The sequence below is a fragment of the Chelonus insularis genome, unplaced genomic scaffold, assembly GCF_013357705.1.
Source record: "Chelonus insularis isolate UGA/USDA-ARS -01 unplaced genomic scaffold, ASM1335770v1 contig_150_pilon, whole genome shotgun sequence".
NCBI classification, from domain to species: Eukaryota; Metazoa; Arthropoda; class Insecta; order Hymenoptera; family Braconidae; genus Chelonus; species Chelonus insularis.
This window is the reverse complement of record NW_023276392.1, coordinates 481,566-503,775: the sequence shown is the minus strand read 5'-3', so window position 1 is coordinate 503,775 and position 22,210 is coordinate 481,566. Positions and strand designations below refer to the sequence as shown.

At 30.7% G+C, this 22,210-nt stretch overlaps 3 protein-coding genes across 20 annotated transcripts in view; 2 read left to right on the top strand and 1 right to left on the bottom strand.

Moving 5' to 3' along the window:
• Positions 1 to 4,043, bottom strand: part of LOC118063904 (lachesin-like) — a 56,305-nt gene extending 52,262 nt beyond the window's left edge. The window contains exon 1 of the mRNA XM_035078150.1: positions 3,918 to 4,043. The gene's annotated coding sequence lies outside the window, so the exon portion shown is untranslated. The remainder of the gene's footprint in view (positions 1 to 3,917) is intronic.
• Positions 4,044 to 4,753: 710 nt separating this feature from the next.
• Positions 4,754 to 7,827, top strand: pygo (pygopus). The gene is made up of 5 exons (XM_035078106.1): positions 4,754 to 5,044; positions 5,522 to 5,819; positions 5,892 to 6,926; positions 7,156 to 7,301; positions 7,381 to 7,827. The coding sequence occupies exons 2-5, from the start codon at positions 5,604 to 5,606 to the stop codon at positions 7,499 to 7,501; spliced, it is 1,518 nt and encodes a 505-aa protein (XP_034933997.1). The 5' UTR covers positions 4,754 to 5,044; positions 5,522 to 5,603; the 3' UTR covers positions 7,502 to 7,827.
• A 2,806-nt stretch (positions 7,828 to 10,633) lies between these two features.
• Positions 10,634 to 22,210, top strand: part of LOC118063921 (cell surface glycoprotein 1) — a 48,140-nt gene continuing 36,563 nt past the window's right edge. For 5 of the 18 annotated variants that reach the window (XM_035078173.1, XM_035078171.1, XM_035078175.1 and 2 more), the window contains exon 1: positions 10,634 to 11,007. In XM_035078173.1, coding sequence (XP_034934064.1) covers positions 10,867 to 11,007 — 141 coding nt within the window. In that variant the 5' untranslated portion in view covers positions 10,634 to 10,866. Of the gene's footprint in view, positions 11,008 to 15,944; positions 16,630 to 18,956; positions 19,275 to 22,210 lie in introns of those variants that run through there. The other 13 variants (XM_035078181.1, XM_035078177.1, XM_035078180.1 and 10 more) reach the window with 5 other exon arrangements.

Genomic DNA, 22,210 nt, shown 5'->3' with positions numbered 1-22,210 from the left:
GTACTTTGTTAACTCAATAATATTGTATTTCTCTTTCAATGTCTCATATTTGTTGTCATTTCACGGCTACCGAATATTTTTACATTTTTCTCAATTCATTTTATGTGGATGTGGAAAAACAACTATGTACCTAAAAACGTCATCTGGAAATTCCAACATATCAATATTTCAAGATAGTAAATAATTTTTATTACGAGTATATTCTTTTATGTTTATGTTTATACATTCATTTAGTTTTTTATCGATGTATTTTATTAAAAATGAATTAAAACTGTTAATCTAGAAATAAAAAAAAAAGTTTTGAATAAAATTCTATCTCTGCGCTGAAAAATAATTAAATGTGAACAAGTAATATGTTTTTCAACAAATAAAATTAAAATTCCAAATAATCACAATCATAATCATAATCTTGAACACAGATAAAATTTTATAGTAATTTTTTTCTAGTTAATTTACAGTAAAATTTACTAGAAAATTTTATGCGTGAACCAAATATCAAAATTCATTTCTCAAGTAAAATTTCGTTAAATTTAATAAAATATTTTATTACGAATATTTTAAATTCTTTTTATAGATTAAATGAACATTTTTATGTTTAATGAAAATTTTTATTTTAGTGTAGAGTAACACAAAATGGTATGAATTTTTTTGTTACGATCAATTACGAAAGAAGCTTGTATTTGTTTAGCAGAAATATAATAGTCAAAATTATCGTCAATCCGAACAAGATTCAATCAAACTTTGTGCCAACTGAACTATGTAAATAGCCATTTTTTGCTGAAATTCACTTTGAAAGATAAATTCTCTTAAATCTCGTTGATTTTTAATTTTTTTTTTTTACAATAACATAGTCGTTGCTGAACTTGCTGGAAAGTTTGAATGCATAAAAGGAATCTTTTGACAAAATTTATCAAAGTAAGATAATCCCACTGAGACACTAAACACATAATAATACATAGAATGACATGTTAGTTACAAGTTTATGTAAATATTCTAGGACTTTTTTGTTGAAAGTAAAACAATTCAACTGTCAATAAAACTTCCATTTGAAGAATAAAAAATTTATTTACTCTAGAATGACATTAATTTGTGTCTACTTTACAAAATTTTTGACATTACAGAGATAAACTGAAAGTCAAATGGACAGTTTTTTTCATATTTAATTGGTACAACTGCATAAATTAAATATAAATGTCATACTCTGCAAAAATACGTGAAAACATTTCTCTGTGGTTTTTTGTGTGGTGAATAATTAAAATAACAGAATAATGAAATGAAGCAAACAGTTTTTTGTCTTATGAATTACGAAGTACGAACAGTATTTGAGTAATCAATTTAACGTATTAGTTTTCACTTTTTGCAGGTATTAGAAATCAGGAATGCTTTCAATGATATGAAACGTAACGTTCTGAGGAGAGTAATATCTTGATTAGTATGGCAGATAGATTACAGCCAAATCAAGTGCTAACGAAAATACCAAACTTTTGGCAAAGGTCAAAGGAATTTCGATACTGATTGATATCACTAGAATCAATGTTCACTTAAATAAAAGTTAAAAGTTTGAAAAAAAAAAAATATCCAACAAAAAATTAATTGAAAACATTGAACTTCAAGTAATACTTAGTTTGTATAAAATACATTCATACCCATTTCTTTTATATTGATTGATTAAAATACATTTCAATCTCTGTAAATTTATTCAGACTTTGCCAGTAACAATTTATTACAACAATCCATTAATTTTGATGCATTTAATGCGACCATTTTTATCAAGTTTCAGTGACATATATTTTATTCAAAATTATGTGTAATTAATTTTCATGATATATGTGATCTCAAGAAACTTTATAAATTGTAAATGTATATTAATGTTAATAAATTAACAAACTATGTTTAATTTACTCAACAATTGTTTTATGAAAAAACAAAAAATTGAACACAACCATTTTCTAAGCTTATATTAACTAAGAAATATTTTTTGTAATAAATATAAAAGTGTTGGTTATTATTTCTTGTTGTTGTTGTTGTTGTTAGGAAAATTTTTTTTTATGAAGTACATATCTGTATAACACATAAGAAGAAATTATTTTTAAAGAAAAAAGGCTTTATGCATACAATAAACGATAAAAACAGCAAAATTTCGTGCCAAAGAACTTTCAATAAGAATTTGTGCTTAAATAAACGGCGGTAAACTACTTAGACTTACAAAAACTTGGCAATTTTTCGCAGTTTGCCATAGTTGGTATAAGTTTCTATGCTGTTCTACATGGATACATATAAGTAACTTGAAAAGAGTGTAGCAAATAGTTTCATAAGAAGAGAAAAAAAAAAAGTAAAGCAGTCAACGTTGAACTGCACAACATCTTATGACACTGTATTACTTTTTTTTTCGATAACTACCAATAAGTGTATGCATTTGAACTAACTTTGAGTTTTATGTGTTACATCTGAACATTTTAAATCTTTATATGATCTTATAAAAAATAAAAAACAGTCACATTATCAAACAAACATTGAATTATATCCTCAATAAAATATTTATTGTAAAAGAAATTTATTTCTTTATTGGAAAAGTTGATTGCATGGAGGAATAGTATCTAGTGGATGCAATTATGAATACCATAATGACTTCATAAATAAAATATATGAAACATTAATTTGTGCTTTAATATAAATATTGATAATTATTATTAACCAACATGTAATAACAAAATGAATAAACCTCTAATATAAATCTATCAAAATAAATGATACTTAATGAATACTGGTGATTAATTATCAGAGCAATGTTTTTTTAATCAGTCCTTAATGACGATATGCACGAAGATAATTCATTAATTTTCAAATAACTTATAACAAGTTTGAAAATGAAAGATAAGTTTCCATCAAAAGTTATATTACAGTAGAAAAAAAAACTCTATGAGCTTTAATTAATAACAAAAAAACCTTGAAAAGTTTCAATGACAGATCTTATGATAAAGTTCTCTGGAAAATTGCAACAATGATATATTTTAGCGCAAAAAATTATGTTACAATCATTTTGAAATTGAGTACTCATGCAAACATCATTTTAAGCTTTTCTCTGTGACATCAAATTGATTACTTCTCTACCAGAAATCCATGCTCCGAATTTCAATATTTTAATTAAGTTTGTTCGATTAAATGAACTGACTAAAAGGTATTGATTTCTATCAAACGCTTTTAAAGAACTCAATGACAGTGTTTTTAAAATGTTGAAAGTTAGAACATAGGTATTAATTTGACAATGACAGCAATGTAATTTTTTTAAGTACTTCTTTTGTATCATATTCATGACATTTATAATATCGAAGAAATTAAAGGTTTTAATCAAATAAATCATTAATTGAATCTTATTGAAGAGAAATTCAATATATTAATTAATTATTCGATGAGCGAAGTGAATTAAATTCCAATTAAGAATAAATTATGAACAGCAGATTTATTCGTTTACTATATGCAGTTAAATTTGAATATAAATTTGACGTGTTATGATTGTTGTGATGAGTCATGTGCAAACGATTGGTTATTTTAATTTTCTGAATGTTTATTTAATTTTTAATTATATGACAATTTACATAAATTAATTTAATATGATTATCATTGTTTGAGGGGCTGTATATTTTGTTTTTAGAATAATTCAAGTTGTTTCGAATGGAAATAGATTGGAAATACTTGCATTTTGTTAAAAAAACAATTGGAGTCTAAATTTTAGATATAGCAATAAATAGTTGACATCACACCAAAAGGTATATCATCTATCAAGATGATTTATAACTTTTCTGAATATTTGCACGGTAATATATTTCTCTTTTGGAAAGATCATTCTTTCCAACGATTCATAATAATAACAACAGATCATAAATATCTTTTTTGTTATAAAAAATTATCGTACTTACCAACTGAAGACTATAGAGTTCATAAAAAATGAATACTTTCTATTAAAATGCTTCAATTCACTGAAAAAAAAATTAAATTCACTTTTAAACCATTTTTTTTGTACTGCACACTTTCTCTAATAAAACTGCCATCATTATTTTTTTCAACGATAAGTTAGTGCCAACTTATATCAGTCCACGATTTAAATTCAAAACTCCAATACCACCATAAGAATGTGATTACTAGCGGCATCTGAAAGTGTACATAATTATTAGAGTGAGAAAGGAAAGTGTCTCTCTTACATCAATTGAAATCGCACAATCACTGTCCATAATGAATGTTTTTTGGTGATGTTGACTTTTTCTCAGTAGTTTGCCTCATATTCGCTTGGTAGCATCAAAAAAGATGGATTAGTATAGAAATCCAATCCTGGATTAAAATCCGGACGAAGGTTTGACTAACAGATATCAAGAAATACGGTAGTATCATACGCCGAGCATAAATTGCCGCCATTGCCGCCATTTTGTCTTACGTCACGATATGGCACCACTGTTCGTCCAGATAGCAGCGCACCTAGTGGTGAAGCCTGGTACCCGTTAGCAAGCCAGCTTACCGATAATTAATCTCCAGCCTTTGTCTGTAACGATTCAGCTGTAGACAAAAAGACTTTATATTTATTCGAATTCTAATTATTGAATTATTTTAATTGTTTGAATAAATAAATAGTTATTTATAGTCATTCTTCGAAGAATTATTGTAACTGCTACATGGAAAGTGATACTAGCGACATCTAAGTGTCGAATGACGTAACATTTGTATACTCGATACGCCAAGTGTACACAAAACACACACACGCATAATCAGTGTCGACAATGGCCATTGAAACCTAAAGGACTCGTACAAAAAATATTTTTCGATATTTTTAGTGTTTTAGTGTGATTTTAAGTGGAAATAAGTAGAAACCTTTGTGTTTCACATGACAAAATTGACAGTAATGTAACTAATTGATAGGCAAAGATCTTTTAGAAGTGCGGCACTCCAAAAGAACATTGGCTTAAGTGCACGACACAATTATCTTGTGTTGATCTTAACAAAAAAAACGATAAAACAATGTGCATAAAGACGTTTTTTGTTTGATAATGTTTTGGTAAGTTAAATTGAAGATATATATATTTATTTTTCTATTACAGATGTAAAGCCAATAATGAATAAAAGCATAAATATAAGTGATGTGATTGAGCTATAAAAATACGTAGGTTAGGTTGGTTCTGAAGAACTGGCATCGTGAAGCTTGCTTTGCTTTCTTTTTCAGACAGATACACAGCTATTCGCTTGCAGGTTTATATGCAGTCGCCATTTCATTGTGATACGACGCACGAAATTATTTCGTTAAAATATTTCATTACATTTTTATTAAAAATTTATTCTTCTCATGCTAGACGAGCTCTATAAATATATGTACTCCAATAGATAAACCAATGAAAGCGTTGATTGAAAATTGGAATCTTCATTTACTCCAAAACACTCCATAAACAATAATAACTCAACAATTTGTTAAAAATAAATATTTTCTCTGTATATTATTATTTTTCAACTAATTTGTTGATTATTATATTGATTGCAGTTTAACAAAAATCCTAATACACCTGAACCGGCTTTAGTATTCATCTCCAGGCATGATAAAATAAAGGATAAGAAGAAAGGAGATGAGCCATAATATTGCAGGCATGCCACCCTTTGCAAGGATGCCACTCGGTGGTATGGGGATGGGAGTAGGCATGGGACCAAATGGTCCGCATCCTGATTCTAATGCTCATCCTCATCCTCCACCACCACCTCCAGCTGGTGCAAATCCAAAAAAGAAAAGGAGAACTAATGCTAATGTAGCTCCCCCAGCACCTCAGCCACCTCCAACAGTGCAGGTAATTCTATTTTTCATTTCAAAATATAGCATAAATCAATTGACAATAAATAATAATTCAAATTTATTTCAGGATTTATTGCCACCCCCTTTATCAGGCTATGGTGATACGATAGTAGCGAGTAATCCTTTTGATGATACGCCACCTCAAAGTACACAAAATACAATGATGCATGGTGGACCTCCACACATGCATGGAGGTCATCCACATCATCCGCATCATATGGGAGGTCCACCAATGAGAGGTATGAGTCCATTAACATCAATGGGTGGTATGAGTCCTATGATGCCTCATAATATGGGAAACATGAGTCCAATGGGAAATTCACCGATGGGAAATCACATAAATCATATGGGAGGAATGTCTCCAATGAATCACGCGCCAATTGGAGGAATGAGTCCAATGAATAATATGGGATCTAATATGCCACCTGGACCAATGAACACTATGAACAATCATATGAATATGAGTCACATGGGTAACACTCAAATGAGTGGTCCACCAATGGGTAGTCCTATGAATAGTATGAACAGTGGACCAATGGGAAGTCCAATGAATAATATGGGACATAGTATGGGCAGTCCTATGGGTGGACCATTAGGATCTCCGATGAATAGTATCGGTGGTAATAATCATAATCATATGCCTAATGGACCAATGAATATTAACAATATGAATAGTCATATGCCGCCTAATAGTCCACTGAGTGGTCCACCTATGAATAATGTTAATAGCCCACTAAATCATAATGGTTCTCAACCTCACCCAAATCATATGGCCAACAACCTCAGTAATTTAGGAAGACCTATGAATGGTCCCATGACCACAATGAGTTCTATGGTACCTAATAATATGAATATGTCTGGTCCTAACACTATGAATAATATGAACATGGCTGGACCACAAATGAATAATATGTCAAATATGAATATGCCTCATCCAAATCAGATGGGGCATATGGGAGGTCCCGTGGGTTCAATGTCAAATAATATGTCAGGAGGACCACCGATGGGACATCCTATGAATATGGGTGGCAATATTCCCTCACATGGATTCCAAGGACCTCCGGGATTGTGTGCTAAACCTATGCCTGTTTCGACGGGAAAGGTAATTAATAAATTTATTCGTTAACTTATAAGTAATATACATTTATCATTACTTAATTTTATTACAATAATTTAGTTATATTTTAGTATTTTTTTATACAGTTTATTACTAAACGATAATATACTAATATCTTTAAATAAATGGAATAAAAAAACATGTAATAATTATAAAAATTAAGAAAATAAATATTCCAAGTGATTTTAATGAATAATTGCATTGATTGCTTCAGATTTATCCTCCTGATCAACCTATGGTTTTCAACTCTCAAAATCCAAACGCACCACCAATATATCCATGTGGAATTTGTCACAAAGAAGTTCACGACAATGACCAGGGCATTTTATGTGAATCAGGTTGTAATTTCTGGTTTCACAGGTAAATAAAATAATGTGTGAACTTGATATATAATACAAAAAAAAAAAACTGAAACAATAATGAAAAAAAAATATTTTAGAGGATGTTCGGGATTATCAGAAGCAGCCTTCCAATTATTAACGCAAGAAGTTTACGCGGAATGGGTGTGTGATAAGTGTTTACAATCGAAAAGCATACCTCTGGTCAAATTTAAGCCATAACATCTTTCGGTCCGTTATTTTAGTGATTTGCAATTAATACTTTGTTAAAGTTTATATTTTATAAATAATACACACATGCAGTACGAAAACGTGAAATATCGCACTCATGCGAATGGAAAATGGACTCACTGTTTGTTAATGACTTTTTAGCTTTAACTTGTTGAAAACTTAGGATATCACTGTAAGAAACAGAATGTTACAAAGTGAGAGAGAGAGAGAGATAAGATGGCTCAAAAATTATTGATGCGTTTTATCTATTCAAACATTATTTCTTTTAAGAAAAAAAGTCTATCAATATATATGAATAGATTTTTTATTTTAGTAGATCTGACAGATTATAAATATGATTTTGTTTTGTATAAAAAAAATATGAGCCATTTTTTGTTTTAACAAAAATGTAAAAAGGAAAAATCGACAAATTTTCAAAGTATGTAATTAACTTAAAAAAAACTATGTCTGATTGTTATTCGCCGCATTGAATAGAAGTATATATATATATACAAATATATATATATATATATATATAAATATAAATATATATTTAATTAGGATATAAAATGTATAAAATTATAAAAATCAGGAAAATTTCTGCAGATTTGAAGAATAATGAGATGACTTGACAAAAATCGTTTGGATGATAAACAATGATATTCTGTGATTTTTTATTCTACTCGACAAATTTTTGTTTATTAATTAGTATAGAGAAATTACTGGCCTCATATAGAGAGATTAACTGTGTGTTTGTGAGCCATCCATTTTAATTCGAGAGCATAATAGCTTGATGCATTATTTTAAATTAACTTTGTTTTACTTGTAATTTATGGCAGTTTTTTGTTCTTGCCAGTCAAATAATTTTGACTTGAAAAACGATCAATTGTATCAATAATGTATGCTCTAATGAAATTTATATATTTTCAAAATCTATAATTGGCTGCTAATTATGCGTAGGATTAATAGTATCTATGAAATATTGTACAGATTTTTTTATATGTTAGAAGTTTTATTCACTCATCGTTTTATCGTTTAAGAATTATTTTATCATTATATCATTAATAGATTATAAAGCAGGATTCTATAAACATAACATAATGCTCATATTAGTATTACAACGAATAGACTATCATCATCACTGAGTATTTTTTTCATTTTTTTGTTTCTTCATTTGAATATAATTAGGCATACTATTGAAATCAATATCTCTTACATCATAAACAATTGAAAATTTAAGAGATTGAATGGGCATAATAAGAAAAGTAGAACTGGAGAATTCTATATTACGCAAATAAAAAAAAACATTTTGTATGATTTGTACAAAAGAAAAAAGATTTATTTAATAATCTGATGTGAAAATTAAGCTGTAAAGTTCAAATTATTTAACCATAAAAGAAAGAATGTACTTTGCACAATATGACAAAAAATTTTACATCATACTCCAGTAGACATAGATAATCGTGTCCTTATATTATGTAAGCTGTATATAAATATAGCCATCACTGTTTTTTACAATTTCAGTCGTTGAAATAAACTATCAAGTCTTCAGACTGTTCAGCCAACATAAATATATTTAAAAAAATGGAAAATTATTCTCAGGTGTTCCACAGTGTGTTTGTCAAAAAAAAAATGAAATGATTCTTACACATAGGATTACACACTTATTATTATAATTATGATTAATTCTAAATGTACAAGTGATTTTTGAAGAATCCTTCCATTATTTTATTATTATCAAGTGTCACGCCATTTTTTTGTGTATAAATCAATAAATTAATCTTCATTCCGTTTGAATTCAATAAACGGAACATAAAATTCCGCAATAATCATCTCAAATACCTACTCATTTGAAACATTGAAACCGATCACTAGGATTCTCAGATTCAGCCCTCAACTAAGAGCTTTTGATTTTATATAATCATGACGACTAGCAATAATACTTGTATATATTTAAGATTTTGCTACAAAATAATGAAATACAATCTTGCTCATAATTTTTGCTTTGATTATGCTACGAAATGTATCCATAGCTCTAGAAAAAATCCTTTAAATATTTCATGTTTTAAAAGCCTTACACTAATTTTTAGCAAACCATTAGCTTTGTATCGACGAGATCTCTCGACAGCCATGGTCAAGAGTGTATGTGATTCTGAAAATTTAGACTCAGGTCACTTTCTCTTAAACATGAATACAAAAATTGTCTGCACAACTTAGCAAACACCTTTTCGATCATAACTTTCATTTTGAAGAACATTTTTTAATGACAGTGTGATAGAGATTTCATCTATAAGCCAACATATTATTATGAAACGTGAGGAAAGTATTTTTTTCGATTTGATGACCGAGAGTTTCTTTCCGGCTTCGTGATGCTACTGTTAAGGCTTTCCAATGTCAACGTGACGTTCGAAAACATCACGTGTTGTTATTTTTTTTTATTTCGTTCGACGTATTTGATGATTACAATCGACATTATAGACTGCTCTTTTCCTCATAATTTTTCAAATCTGAACATTTAATTTTATTTTCTGAACTCACTTTATTTCGCTGAATTTTTAATTTCGTCACTCATTTTTTTTTTTTAATTTAACATAAATCCATATTAAAATAAATTAAAAAAAAATTTTTTTATTTAAGAAATTTCTAATTTAGTTGGTTATTCAAATCACCCTTCATACAAGTGAGGTTGTATTGTAGTAATTAGTTGGGTAATTACTTCAAAACATCAGATGCTGCTAAGATTTTTTTTATATTCATATTCAAAGATAATTTATGCGAAAAAAATTGTCACTATAACAGTTCGATTGATATTTCACCGATAAACAAACACATTTGTCATCTAGAATAAGATTATAAATAATATTGAGATATTTATAAGAAAAATGAACATGAAGTCACTCTGCCGTTTTATAAAATATAAAAACTTCTCCATGTCACGTTGATATTTATAAATATTTCTATATGAGATTATCATAAAAACTATAAAGTAGAATAATAAGACCTTGGGGTTTCATAAAAAATAATTCGACCCTGTGAACGGCGCACAAGAATGACCGATGATTGGTGAGAAAGCCATAAATAGAATACTTCAAGCGACAGGTGAGTTTGCCCTCTGCGCACTCCCTCCATGAACTAGCCAAGTGCTTTTTCCGCGCATGTAAGGGTGGATGAAAAGTTTCTATCTCGTGTTTCTAGTTTCTAAAACGCTTATCATTATTCTTCACATTAACTGGTCCTGTGTTCTTGTGTTTACTCTTCGTAAGACGTGATCCATTCGTGTTCTACTTTGTGCTCAAATAAAATCTTTCTATTTGTTTTGATAAAAATTTAATTAAAACATTCATAAGATATATACTGAATTAAGAAGGAAAAAGAAGATGCCAGCGAACAAAGGACCAATTTCCACGTCGATGACGAAGGAAAAACCGGGAAATGGGGGTAGCCTAGGTGCCACTACTTCCAAAAAGAAAAAACAACGTGCCTCCGTTAAAAATAAAAAAAATTGCAGACAGTATTTGGTGAGTGAAATCTCAAAATGTAAGATAAGACAGAGGATGCGTTGATGTTAACAGCCATAATAATTTGAATAAAACATTATATGGGATACACGTGGATAATGAACCTAATATGGAAAAAAAAAACATTTTTGCACAGACGAGAAATTGGAATGAAAGTGAAAAATATTACTGATAAAAATTATCGATTTGTGTATAAATTGTGCGTAAGCAACTACACCACGCGAAAATCAGACGCGATAGACAAAAGGGTTTGTTAACCTCCTCTGTGTGCATGTCTGATAACATACACACGTAGGAGACGATCGATCGAATACAAAAAGCTATGCTAGGATATGGTTAATTACCTTTGTCCTAGACTTTTTAACAAATTTCTCTCATAGGTCAAAACTCTTGATTCTAATTAGAACATTAATTAGATTGGCAAAAGTAAATCAAAAAAGAAAAAAATTGGAAAAATAATGACATCTTTTGTTTGCAATGTAACTTTTACAATTGGAAAATTATACAAAATTGTACGATGTAATAATAGATTATTTTTCATAATCAACATAGAAAAGGTGTTTGTGTTGAGAAATATATCTATATAATTTATTAATTTAGAAATTCCTGCACTTTTACACCAAACCCATGATCCTTAATAATAAATCATTATAGATTTTGCACTTAGATGTTGATGTATAATAATAGTAATTTTAGCGCACATACTGTCAAAAATTAATTTATTTTTCTTTCTTTCTTTCTTTCTGCTGCTCCTGTCAATTATTCAAATTTATTTCTATTACTGTACTACACAATATATGTCAGTTAAAGTAACATTTTATTTAATTTGTCTTCCTGTCACATCATATCACCCAAGTATTGATTTTGGTTTGAAGGTGTGGCGAAAAAGGCTGCTTATTTGGCAAAAATAAGAACTATTCCTACTCATGGTATGCTTGAGTCACTCTTATCACTCTTTAACCTGAGTGTCTGTTAACGAATGAGAGGGAATAGAAGGAGGTTAGGTATTGACAAATTCAATCAACCTACTTTCCTTGAAAAAATGCCATCACTGTTTTTTTATTTTTCGCTTCTTTACTTTCCTTTATCCTTTTTTGTATTTGAGGGCTTTCGTGTGATTACACGAAAACAACTCCGTTGGTAAAAAACAATTACCGACCGCAAACATAATTATTTCCTGGTTTTCCGATTGTAGATAATCAAAAAAAAATTAACATACCTATTTTACCAACTGTCGTTAATGATGAATAATTTATAAAAAAAAAATCCGCAATTTTTGAAACTCCTGTTATCATCGATCAACTGGCTGATCTCCAACTTGTGATTTTCATTAAGTTCTCATTAATGCAAGCCACGTTGAAAACGTAGAACACATCGTAAAACATCGAACAGGGCAACGACATTGCCAAGTTTTTTTTTTGTAGTTCAATTCTATCCCTTGAACTGAGATATCTCTACCTGCAACCATTAGTCTTGAATATCACTGCAGTATTCCGAAAATGTTCTCAATAGAATACTTAATTAAGATTAAAATCTTTGATAAATGTAAAAATGAAAAGTTTCTAAAGAAATGTAGCAGATGAAAAGATTCTAATATTAAACTGTACATTTTATCATTTAAATACTTTTTTATTTAAAATTTTCAACAATTTTTCAATAAATTATATCCATTAGTTACATAACAATTAAATTGTAACATAAATAGATAAATACTGTGAATAATTGTACAAACACTGTTATTAATCTAACGCCAGGTTAAATTCAATTGAATTCTGCAAGAGACAGAAGTAGAGACACAAGCGGAAATACATTGCTTATATATCTAGGAGGAAGCGTGATGCACAATCAAACAGTATGTTCGTGCGTCTCATCACAATCATCTGTTTAATCTATTATATTGGTGTATCAATAATTAAATTCATCGTGAATAGTACTATTCAACTATCTCAATTGTTTGACAAATCTTCGTGTTCTACCTGAATTCGCTGCTTTGTATAATATTGGTTAATTTTGTTATCTCGCTTCATCCACGCTTACGTCACAATTATCCTCATCCCTTTCTCTCATTATCTGTACTTAAAAGAACACTTTTACGTTGTATATTTTATAAAAGAAAAATCTTTTCAAAATGGTTGAATTAAAATTATTCATGTTATATAACATGATGAGGTATATTCTGATTGATACAAATGTGTACATCAATCATAATTCACCTTAAATTCAATATTATTTTTAGAATCATTTAGATATGATTATCTTCCTGACACACTTTTTAGAAAAGAATGCAAATTTAACGAGCACTTTTCATTACATTATATACCGACATTCAATTATCTATCTTTGTCTCATGTTACATGGTTATCATTCCATCGCTTATCGAGATGTTCGCTCCCCCCTAATTCATAGTTAACACACGCGGTTCACCGAGTATAGTTGATGATTATTTTAATTGGGTAGTTCGCAGGCGCATGTATAGATTTTTGTAGTATTTCATGGGAACCTTATAAAATTAATTAATTTATCATTACATCCATGCATGAAAGAGCTTTTATATTTATACTCTGAAAAATATTTATAGTTGTAGAAAGTGTCTAAAGTTTTGTCACAGAAGCATCACTGTTGGAACAATACTGGATAGTTATAATAGCCATCTACATCATTGAAAAGTAACTCATGACGTCATACGCTCATAAATTCATCTCTGATTATGAAATTAGAATATCAACGTCATCGAATTAAAATAAATAAAACAATATTTAAAGTTGCTGTGAAAAGTATCTTTCCAAAACAATTATTTTAGATATTATTAATCAATTATCTAGATAATCTCTACATCTATGTAATGAGATACTTCATATAAGGGGTACAGTATTGTTCCTACAATTATAAATGTTTTTCAGAGTTTTGTTTTTGGTTATTTTCGTATACAGAATTAATTTCTCGTCACGGTATTACTTGAATGGCTGTCATGTAAAGTCGAACTTGTAAAAGTGCAGATCAGCGTGAAATTTATCGATGAGTTATGTCAACTGGAATAAAATTTGCTATGTCTAATTCAAATATCATGACATCTGTTCACCCATTTTTCAAGAACAACAGCATTTAAAAATAGCGAAGAGACAAACAAAAAAGGAATTTTTAGTCAAATTCAAACCCCAAAAAAATGGAAAGTCTTTTCAATTTATCTTTACATTCCTGTGATGGAAATCTGGCGCGACACCCTTCGAGCAATTTTCCATATTACCCCTTCTCCTTGTTACATTCCCTGAGGCGTTACGACACCAGCCGTCCATTTTTTCCACATGGAGGACTCTCAGAATATTTTATCATCTCTGTAACGAGTAACCGTCGATGAGAGGTCTGTTGGTACTCTTTTAAAGCCTTCTACATCTTTATGAATTCAGTTTCTTGCTAAAAAACAAAAAAAGAAACTCTAGATTTGAATTATTCGTAAATATATAAATTATTCATCATCCATGTCTACACTAGAATTAATTTTATATTTACTCATTAGTCTTAAAGTTAATCTTTTTTTCTCCACGTCTAATAGAATTACTTTGTCAGGATGGAATATTGACGTTGATTTTATAAAAGAATTAATATGTCATTCACTTTAAACCTTTTTACGATGAGCTATTATTATCAAACAGTCTTGTCAGTATTAGATGTAATCGAGTTCATAGAATACGTATTTATGCTATAAGCTTTCAAAAAATTTTAATATCATAAAATGAACATTTTGGTTCCTTTTTATCTGGTGTTCTGTAAAAGATAAAAATAACGGAATTTTTTAAAATGCTTATTAAGAGATAATATTTACTTTTAGAATTATTATAATGAAATTTGTTTTTTCCCAATCAACGAATTCCAAATGAAAGAATAAACCGTCAAATCTATCGAGGAAGATTCAAAAGAAATATTTTTAATGATCTTTTTTTCAATTATTTCATGGAATGTTATATCTTTCATTCTTTTGCGATACATAAAAAAGAAAAAAATTCCAAATGAAAACAATTTATTCTTTACATTTAAAAATAACACTCTTTTTTACAATTCTTCAACATTGAAGCCTCTAGATGTTATGTCAGCATGAAGTCATCTCATTAATCCAAATCTATGGGTCATAAAGAATTTGGAGATGAAGCTTGTAGGCCTCATAATTGTTTAACGCTCAATTTATCCCGAAGCCAATCCCACCCGGTTGCACCGTGATAAATAGCAATTTGGCGCAACCTATGGAAAGGTTATCATCTGCACAGTCGCGACGTCACGGCGCCGTTAGCCGAAAAAGTCGAAAGTTGGGTAATTTTCTTTCCTTTTTTCACCCCTTGGCCCTAGTGCCCATTTTGTTTCTAGCCTCTATCTATCCACCCTTGACTGTGTGTTCTTTTATCTCTCTTTCATCCCTTCTGTTCGCTTTTCACTCGACGTCACATTCAAATATGTACCCAACGGCTTACAAGGAAATGAAGAAAAACAGAAAAGCTTCGCAATGAATACACACTGACATGCCATTTCCCCGTGAAATTCACACGTCTAGGGAAAGAAGCAATAAAAATAAATCAATAGGATAAAAAAAATTAATTAAAAGAATAAACTTTATCACATTATTTGCTCTCTTTCTCGTCAAAGTTTGATATTTAAATGATTGGGTGTATTGGTGATGGACCAGTCTGTAGATTCGAAAGCTAAGGAAATTTACTATTAAACATCTACTGGTAAGGCCCGGGGGCTCGAAAAGGAAAGACGGAAGTAAAAGAAGTGTAACCTCACAAACAGGGGGTGGAAGTGAGACAGGGAAGTGTACAAGAGAAAGGGAACGACGTCGGGGCGAGCATCGGCAAGTACATTGCGGACTATCGACCGATATTAATGCGCAAACGCAAGTCATGTCTGTCCATCCCTCTTACCACCCTGAGCTATCGCCTTGCCGGCGACACGTCGCGACGACCGTCCGTAGCACTACGACGAGAGCACATACGGCACGACGACAGTGGCTCCCACAAAACTGTCTCTATCTGACTCTCGTTTTAATCCAATCTAAGTCATAATTATTTGCTAATTAGAGCGACTAAATTGTAAACGATTAATGAGATAAATTTATAACAAGATAACGAGATAAAAATAAGTCGACAAAAGAGACTAATTGTGATATATTGGTTATAAAAGAAGGTTTGTGTTAAAGCCGGGAAGCCGGATGAGAAAAGCGTCATTGTCGTGAGTGATATCGGTGATCGTACGGATTGTCCTTGACGTGTGGAACAAGAGAAATCAGGTAGGCGACCAGTATGAAGTGCATTCATTGAGACGACATAAGATACCTGAATGCAAACGTGATTGTCTGAAGCTGAGGGGGAGGTACAGCGGAGTCTGAAGAATCAGGAAGTGTCGCCGCCACGAGGAAAAAGACGAGTGAGATAGTGAGGTGGAGAGAAATAAAGTGGAAAGCACAAGTAAAACGGCTGCCAAAGAGTGCGGCCTAAGGCCTGACGTGTCTACGTCTCGGTGTCCGTCGGCCCTTCGGCCGTGTCACTACTGTTCCACTGCCCCACACACCGCGGCCTCATGATTGGTTCATTCTGGAACCTGTGCCGTGCGTGCCCTTCAATGCCTATTGATAAGGTGAGATCTTTTGCAATCATCATCAACACCTTTTAATTCTAACCAACTCTCCAGGATGTATTCAATTTTGTCATTCATCTTACACTTTTCTAAAATGTTTTTAATCCTAACTTGCAGATGACTCTTATTCAAAATATCACTTTGGTGAAGTTAGGCTCAAAATGTTGCGTGTAGTATGGTTTTCCCAAATAGGGGAGGATCAATTTTTACTTCCGGGTGGGTGCGGTTCAGCCATTTCTTTTTCCCTATCACCAATATAATAAAGGCAACCGATCCTAAGGATTACGTCATTCGACACTTATTCTCAGCACGATTGCAATTTTTGTAACAGGATTTGTTGAATCATTGTACCAGAAAGCTGCTCCCCAATCGTGGACCCTCACTAGTTATTCCTAGGAGGATATTAGATAGTGGATTATAACCTCAGATTGGTTGAAGAAGCAGTTTAATCTCCAACTGCTGATTGTCAGCCAGATGTTGAAGGCTTGGAATTGTTGACAATGCAAAGGGGGGTGTTCTAATGACGCTTACTCGAGAGTCTGAACTTTTATGAAGAGTTGACTATGCCGCAGTTAATTTTCGACGAGCACGGAAATACTTGTGACAACTGGCGTGCTAAAGAGTTGGCTCGGTCGATGTGCCGCAGCAACATTAACATCATGCATACACATACTATTTTATTCACTCCATCATTGAGGCTAAAATGTATGGATGTACTAGGTGGTGCATGCAATCATGAAGTTAAAGTAACATTACCGGCATACTTGAGTACGCAAATGTTTTTTGAACGTTGAATAAAAACGAGAAAAAAATTGCCAGCATTGCACCATCACCAAACCGGCAAGCCGATTATCCAGAAACACACTGACATCCAAGTAGTGTAGTGTTGCCTATCGTTTGCTGCTGGTGGTTTACGATCAACTGACTCTAATGTGCGGGCTTGCAAGGCCGTTATCGAGCTACGCTAGATGCCGAGTCATACAGCTTTCAGCCAGATTACGTCATCGTACAAGAAAATATGGGGAAAGGGACATAAATTTTATTGAGCATCGATTACAGAAATACAAGTAGTACTTTATAGCTGTTACATCATAATTTTTTATTTTAGACTTTTATTTACAGCAGTTTGGTCTTTATCAAATTTGAACAAATTTTTATTTATATTAATTGCTCAATATGCGAACATTTTTTTCCCATCATTAAACATCATTCAGCTTGAAACGATGGTCGATATAACTGTAATTGTAGACGGTAGTGTCATTAGAAAAAATTACTTTTTTTTGCTTTGACATAAAAATGTATTTTATTTTCTCGATAACTGAATAATTTTTTTTTTTAGAAAGATAGCTTCTTTTTTGTTTGATAACAATAACAATTGTTAAATTCAGTTCAATGATAACAACATTTTTCCAAGTACATTGCAGGCTATTTAAAAAATAATGCGTTATTTTTAGCTGAGTTGTATTCAATTCAATTTATAAAATGATAAATAGTATCCATTGATGCAATCAATAATTGATAACTGTTTGTTAAATAATAAATTTAAGTGAAAGAAAATTCACATTTCCGCAGTAATAAAAATTTTAAATAAGATTCTGGGGTAATTTAATAGTTATTTGAGTTGAAAATAGAGTTTGCAGACGTGCTAATTATCTAATTAGATGGATTACAAAGATTTGAAATAACATCGTTAATTTCCAAAAAGTTTTTAATTCGTTATCATTTCTTTACAAATATTTCACTAGACTTGAATGATTTTTAATTAAAATATAAACTAAAAAATATCTATACATAAACTGAAGGAAAGAATATTTTTTAATAGTGATAAAACATTAAAAAAATTTAATGCAGAAATATTCAGACATTTATTCATTCCACATGATTTGGAACTTTGAAAAACTTTTCATACGAGATAGAAATACTGAAATTCAAATGAACCTCATATCACCTCAATAAAATCTTAATTTAATAAAATTTTTATTCAATGATAATCTGAAGTTGAGAATATTTAACAAACTTTCCCATCACTAAAGTTCTGTAGCTGGGAAAGAGAAGAGAGTATGGAGAACATAACTTCTGACACCTCTTTAATAGCAACTCAATATTTTCGGAACAATACTAATTATTTTTCCAAGGTTTATTAATCCTCAGGATGAAAATAAAATAGGTAATTTATATTTGTCGGTCTTCTTATTAACGGGAGGTCGTAATTAGAACGTGGCAAGGAGAAATATCGTTTCGCTCGGCCGCGTGGTTCAATGGCTCCCTAGTTTTTCTATCCGATGATTATGAAGAAGTAGGGACAGTCAGTAAAGAGACAGCCAGCTGCCATCAGTATGCAGTGGAACGTCAGTGAGTTTAGATATAACGAGTGTAAATGAGAATAATAAAACGACACGGAATATATCAATAGTTGTATCTCTTTTATCATGACATGAAGTGAAATTATCGATCATACCACATACAGAGTGCTTGTGATAGCGTATTATCAAGAGATTCCTCATCGTCGTTACAACAAGTAATCAAGCGTGAAACGGAAATTTGAAGAAGCGAAGCGAAAAGGATCCAATAGTGAATCCCAGAGCTCAGGTGCAGCCACACTGCAGATCATTGCGGCTGCTATGCGGCGTCTTGACTGCCAACAGGTCTTCACATTTGTCTTCTTATCTTGCTTTTCAAGTTTTCCACTTATTCTGCTATATCTCTAACCACATTCAATCGTCTCCACGTCCGATTACTCTATATTGTGCTTACTGCTCCGAAATTTACATATTCCTCTTTATGCTCTGCTTGACATTACTTGCAATATTCTAAATGGAATACCTTGAGAGATAAGACTTGCCTTCAAATACAAACTAAAAATATTTCGAGCAGGATAATACTTTCATGAGCAATTAATTTCAAATATTCTGTCAACTTTGAGCATACAGTTTTTATTTTCCAAGCTATAAATTTTATTGCCAAAAAAAGGCTTTTTTGTTGAGGAGAAATGTTAATTCAGAGTAATGTGATATGTCGTGGACACTTGGTGAGCGATATTTTTACTCTAAACGAGCTTGAATCATGAAATAGAGATACTTTTTATAAAGTTTTCAAGAAGTTGGTCTAAATTATTTGTAATTTGGTCTTGATTTTAACATTCTTCAACAATAACTATTTCACATTTTGAAACCAACATTATTTTTGCTATGCACCTACTAGTATCATCAAGAACATCAACATTTTTGCCACAAATATATTTATTGAATTAGTTCTTTACCATCAAGGTAATAAATACAATTCTTGATAGACCATTTTTTCTGCTTAATTCTTATATTTCATTTTTTTTCAAGCATGTTGATGGTCAAAGAGGTACATATCAGATTATAACTTGCATATATAGTAGTTCATTCTGTGAAACAGATTTACCTATAAGGTCTATTATGATGACAGAGAGTGATGGAGTTTCAGTGTGGCTAACAATGACTCTGATAACATTCCATTAATTTCTATCAATAATTTTGCTGAAGTATATGGTACATTCAACTGAAGTATATGGATCTCCAACTCCATCAACAACTTTAATACCTCTTTCAATTATTTTTTGATGCCAAAAAAATGGTTTCAACTAATATAAAGAAGCTTGTTAATAAGGAAATGATTAAATTTCTCATTGCAATAATAATCATAATTATTGCAATATCTAATCTAATTTTTATCTGATGATAAACTTTCGTTTACTTTCGTATCCCACAGACATTTGTTAATCTAATTATCTTCTATTTTACTCTACATTCCAACTTTCGTCCACTATTCGAACTTAAACTTCTTCGTGATAATACTCTCTTAATAATACTTTCTACTCTATTTATACTTATTTATCAACATTTATAGTGTTTAGCGATCTTTTTTAGCTCATTATCGATTTTCATGTCAACTATTATCAACTGCTAATTGATCAATTAATCCAGGAGAACCCCTTGAATCCCTTTACACGAGATCACATTTAATCTTAATCGTTCTTTACTTTTAAAAGTTTCAACCAATTTATCTGTCTCTTAACAGAGTAATGGTAAAAAGAGCACACAAAAAAATTCAAATGTTTGTTCGTTTTCTATTTTCTTTTTCATGTTTTACTCATTACAAGTATCTAGAACTTTCAAAATAACTCTGAGACACTGCCTGAAGGTTGATGAGGTTTTTTACTTGACCCTAGTTTTATTTCTCTATAAGGTACGTGAAACTCAAGGTTTTCTTCCTTCCTGAAAATCGATTCTCGAGTTTTCCCACCCTTCAAACTCCATCCCTCTTTTCCTTCCACCACCTATCCCATATATCCATTGTATCCTTTTGTCCTGCCACTCCCGTTAGGTTATATTTCTGCCTCTGAATAAAAGCGCGTGTAAATTTACCTATCTGACTACCCTCAACTTTATTGGACCAACAGGTTTTAACATCTCTCTCTCTCTCCCTCGTACATACACTAACACTTCCGGCCCTATTTTGCTCTTCACTGTTACCATGTCTGGTCTTGCCCATCTCCATTCGTCATTTTTTATCTTCCTCTCTCATTACCGCTTCTCTCCTTTGGTTTGAACTTGGATCCAACGAGTCGAGCATGAATTTAATGCATTCAGCTACACTTCAAATAACTCAAATATTCAATAGAGTAGCGGTAATTAATAATTAGTAGTTTCATCATTTCCTGCTTCTATAGGTATTTATTAAATATTTTAGTTTGTATTTATTTTATTTAAACACCTGTGAGGTGATTATTTTTAATGGTCAAAAACATTACACTTTTTTTGATGACTGTCAGCAAAAAATAGAAGAGTTCTTTTCAATGATGAATAGTTATTGCTCATCATAATAGAAAGAGATCCACTAATTTTTATCTTCAAATAGCATAATTTAATGCGAAAGTTTTTGATTCATTTAATTTTATTGTGTTTATAATCAACTTTCAGCTATTTTATTTACATTAATAGAAGCTTATAATCAGCAGAGATTTAATTATTAGGAATACAATTGTTATTTAGAATTCACTTTCACTATTCATTGTGGTACAACTTGAAACTTTTTTGAGTTATATTAATCATTAGCTTCATTTATTCTTTTTAATAACAGTAAATTAAATATTTCCTGATGATTCTTAATAATTAATCATAACAAAGCACTCCAAGATGCCATTAGTCTGCAAATTTTTTTAAAAAAACACATAAAATAACCATTTTTTTTCTTAAGAAATCATTAATCATACTGATGAATGTTTTAGTTGTATTTATATAATAGTCATATCATATACAGTTATAAATTGAAAATAATAGTAATCTTGTGGTGAATACATTCTTTCAAACTAGTATCAATATTATCAAAGCAGGTTCTATCTAATCTAATCGATCTTTAACAAATAAAGAAAGAAATAAATAATTAGGCCACTTTACTAATCAGTTCGAAAAATTATCTTTTTTTTCAAAAATATTTTAACCTCATCTAGTGATCTAGACTATCAATTACAATTGATAGAAAATAAGTAAATTGTCAGTGAAGTATTTTATCATTTATAAATGTCGTGCATAATTTTTCAGTATCGATTGATTTC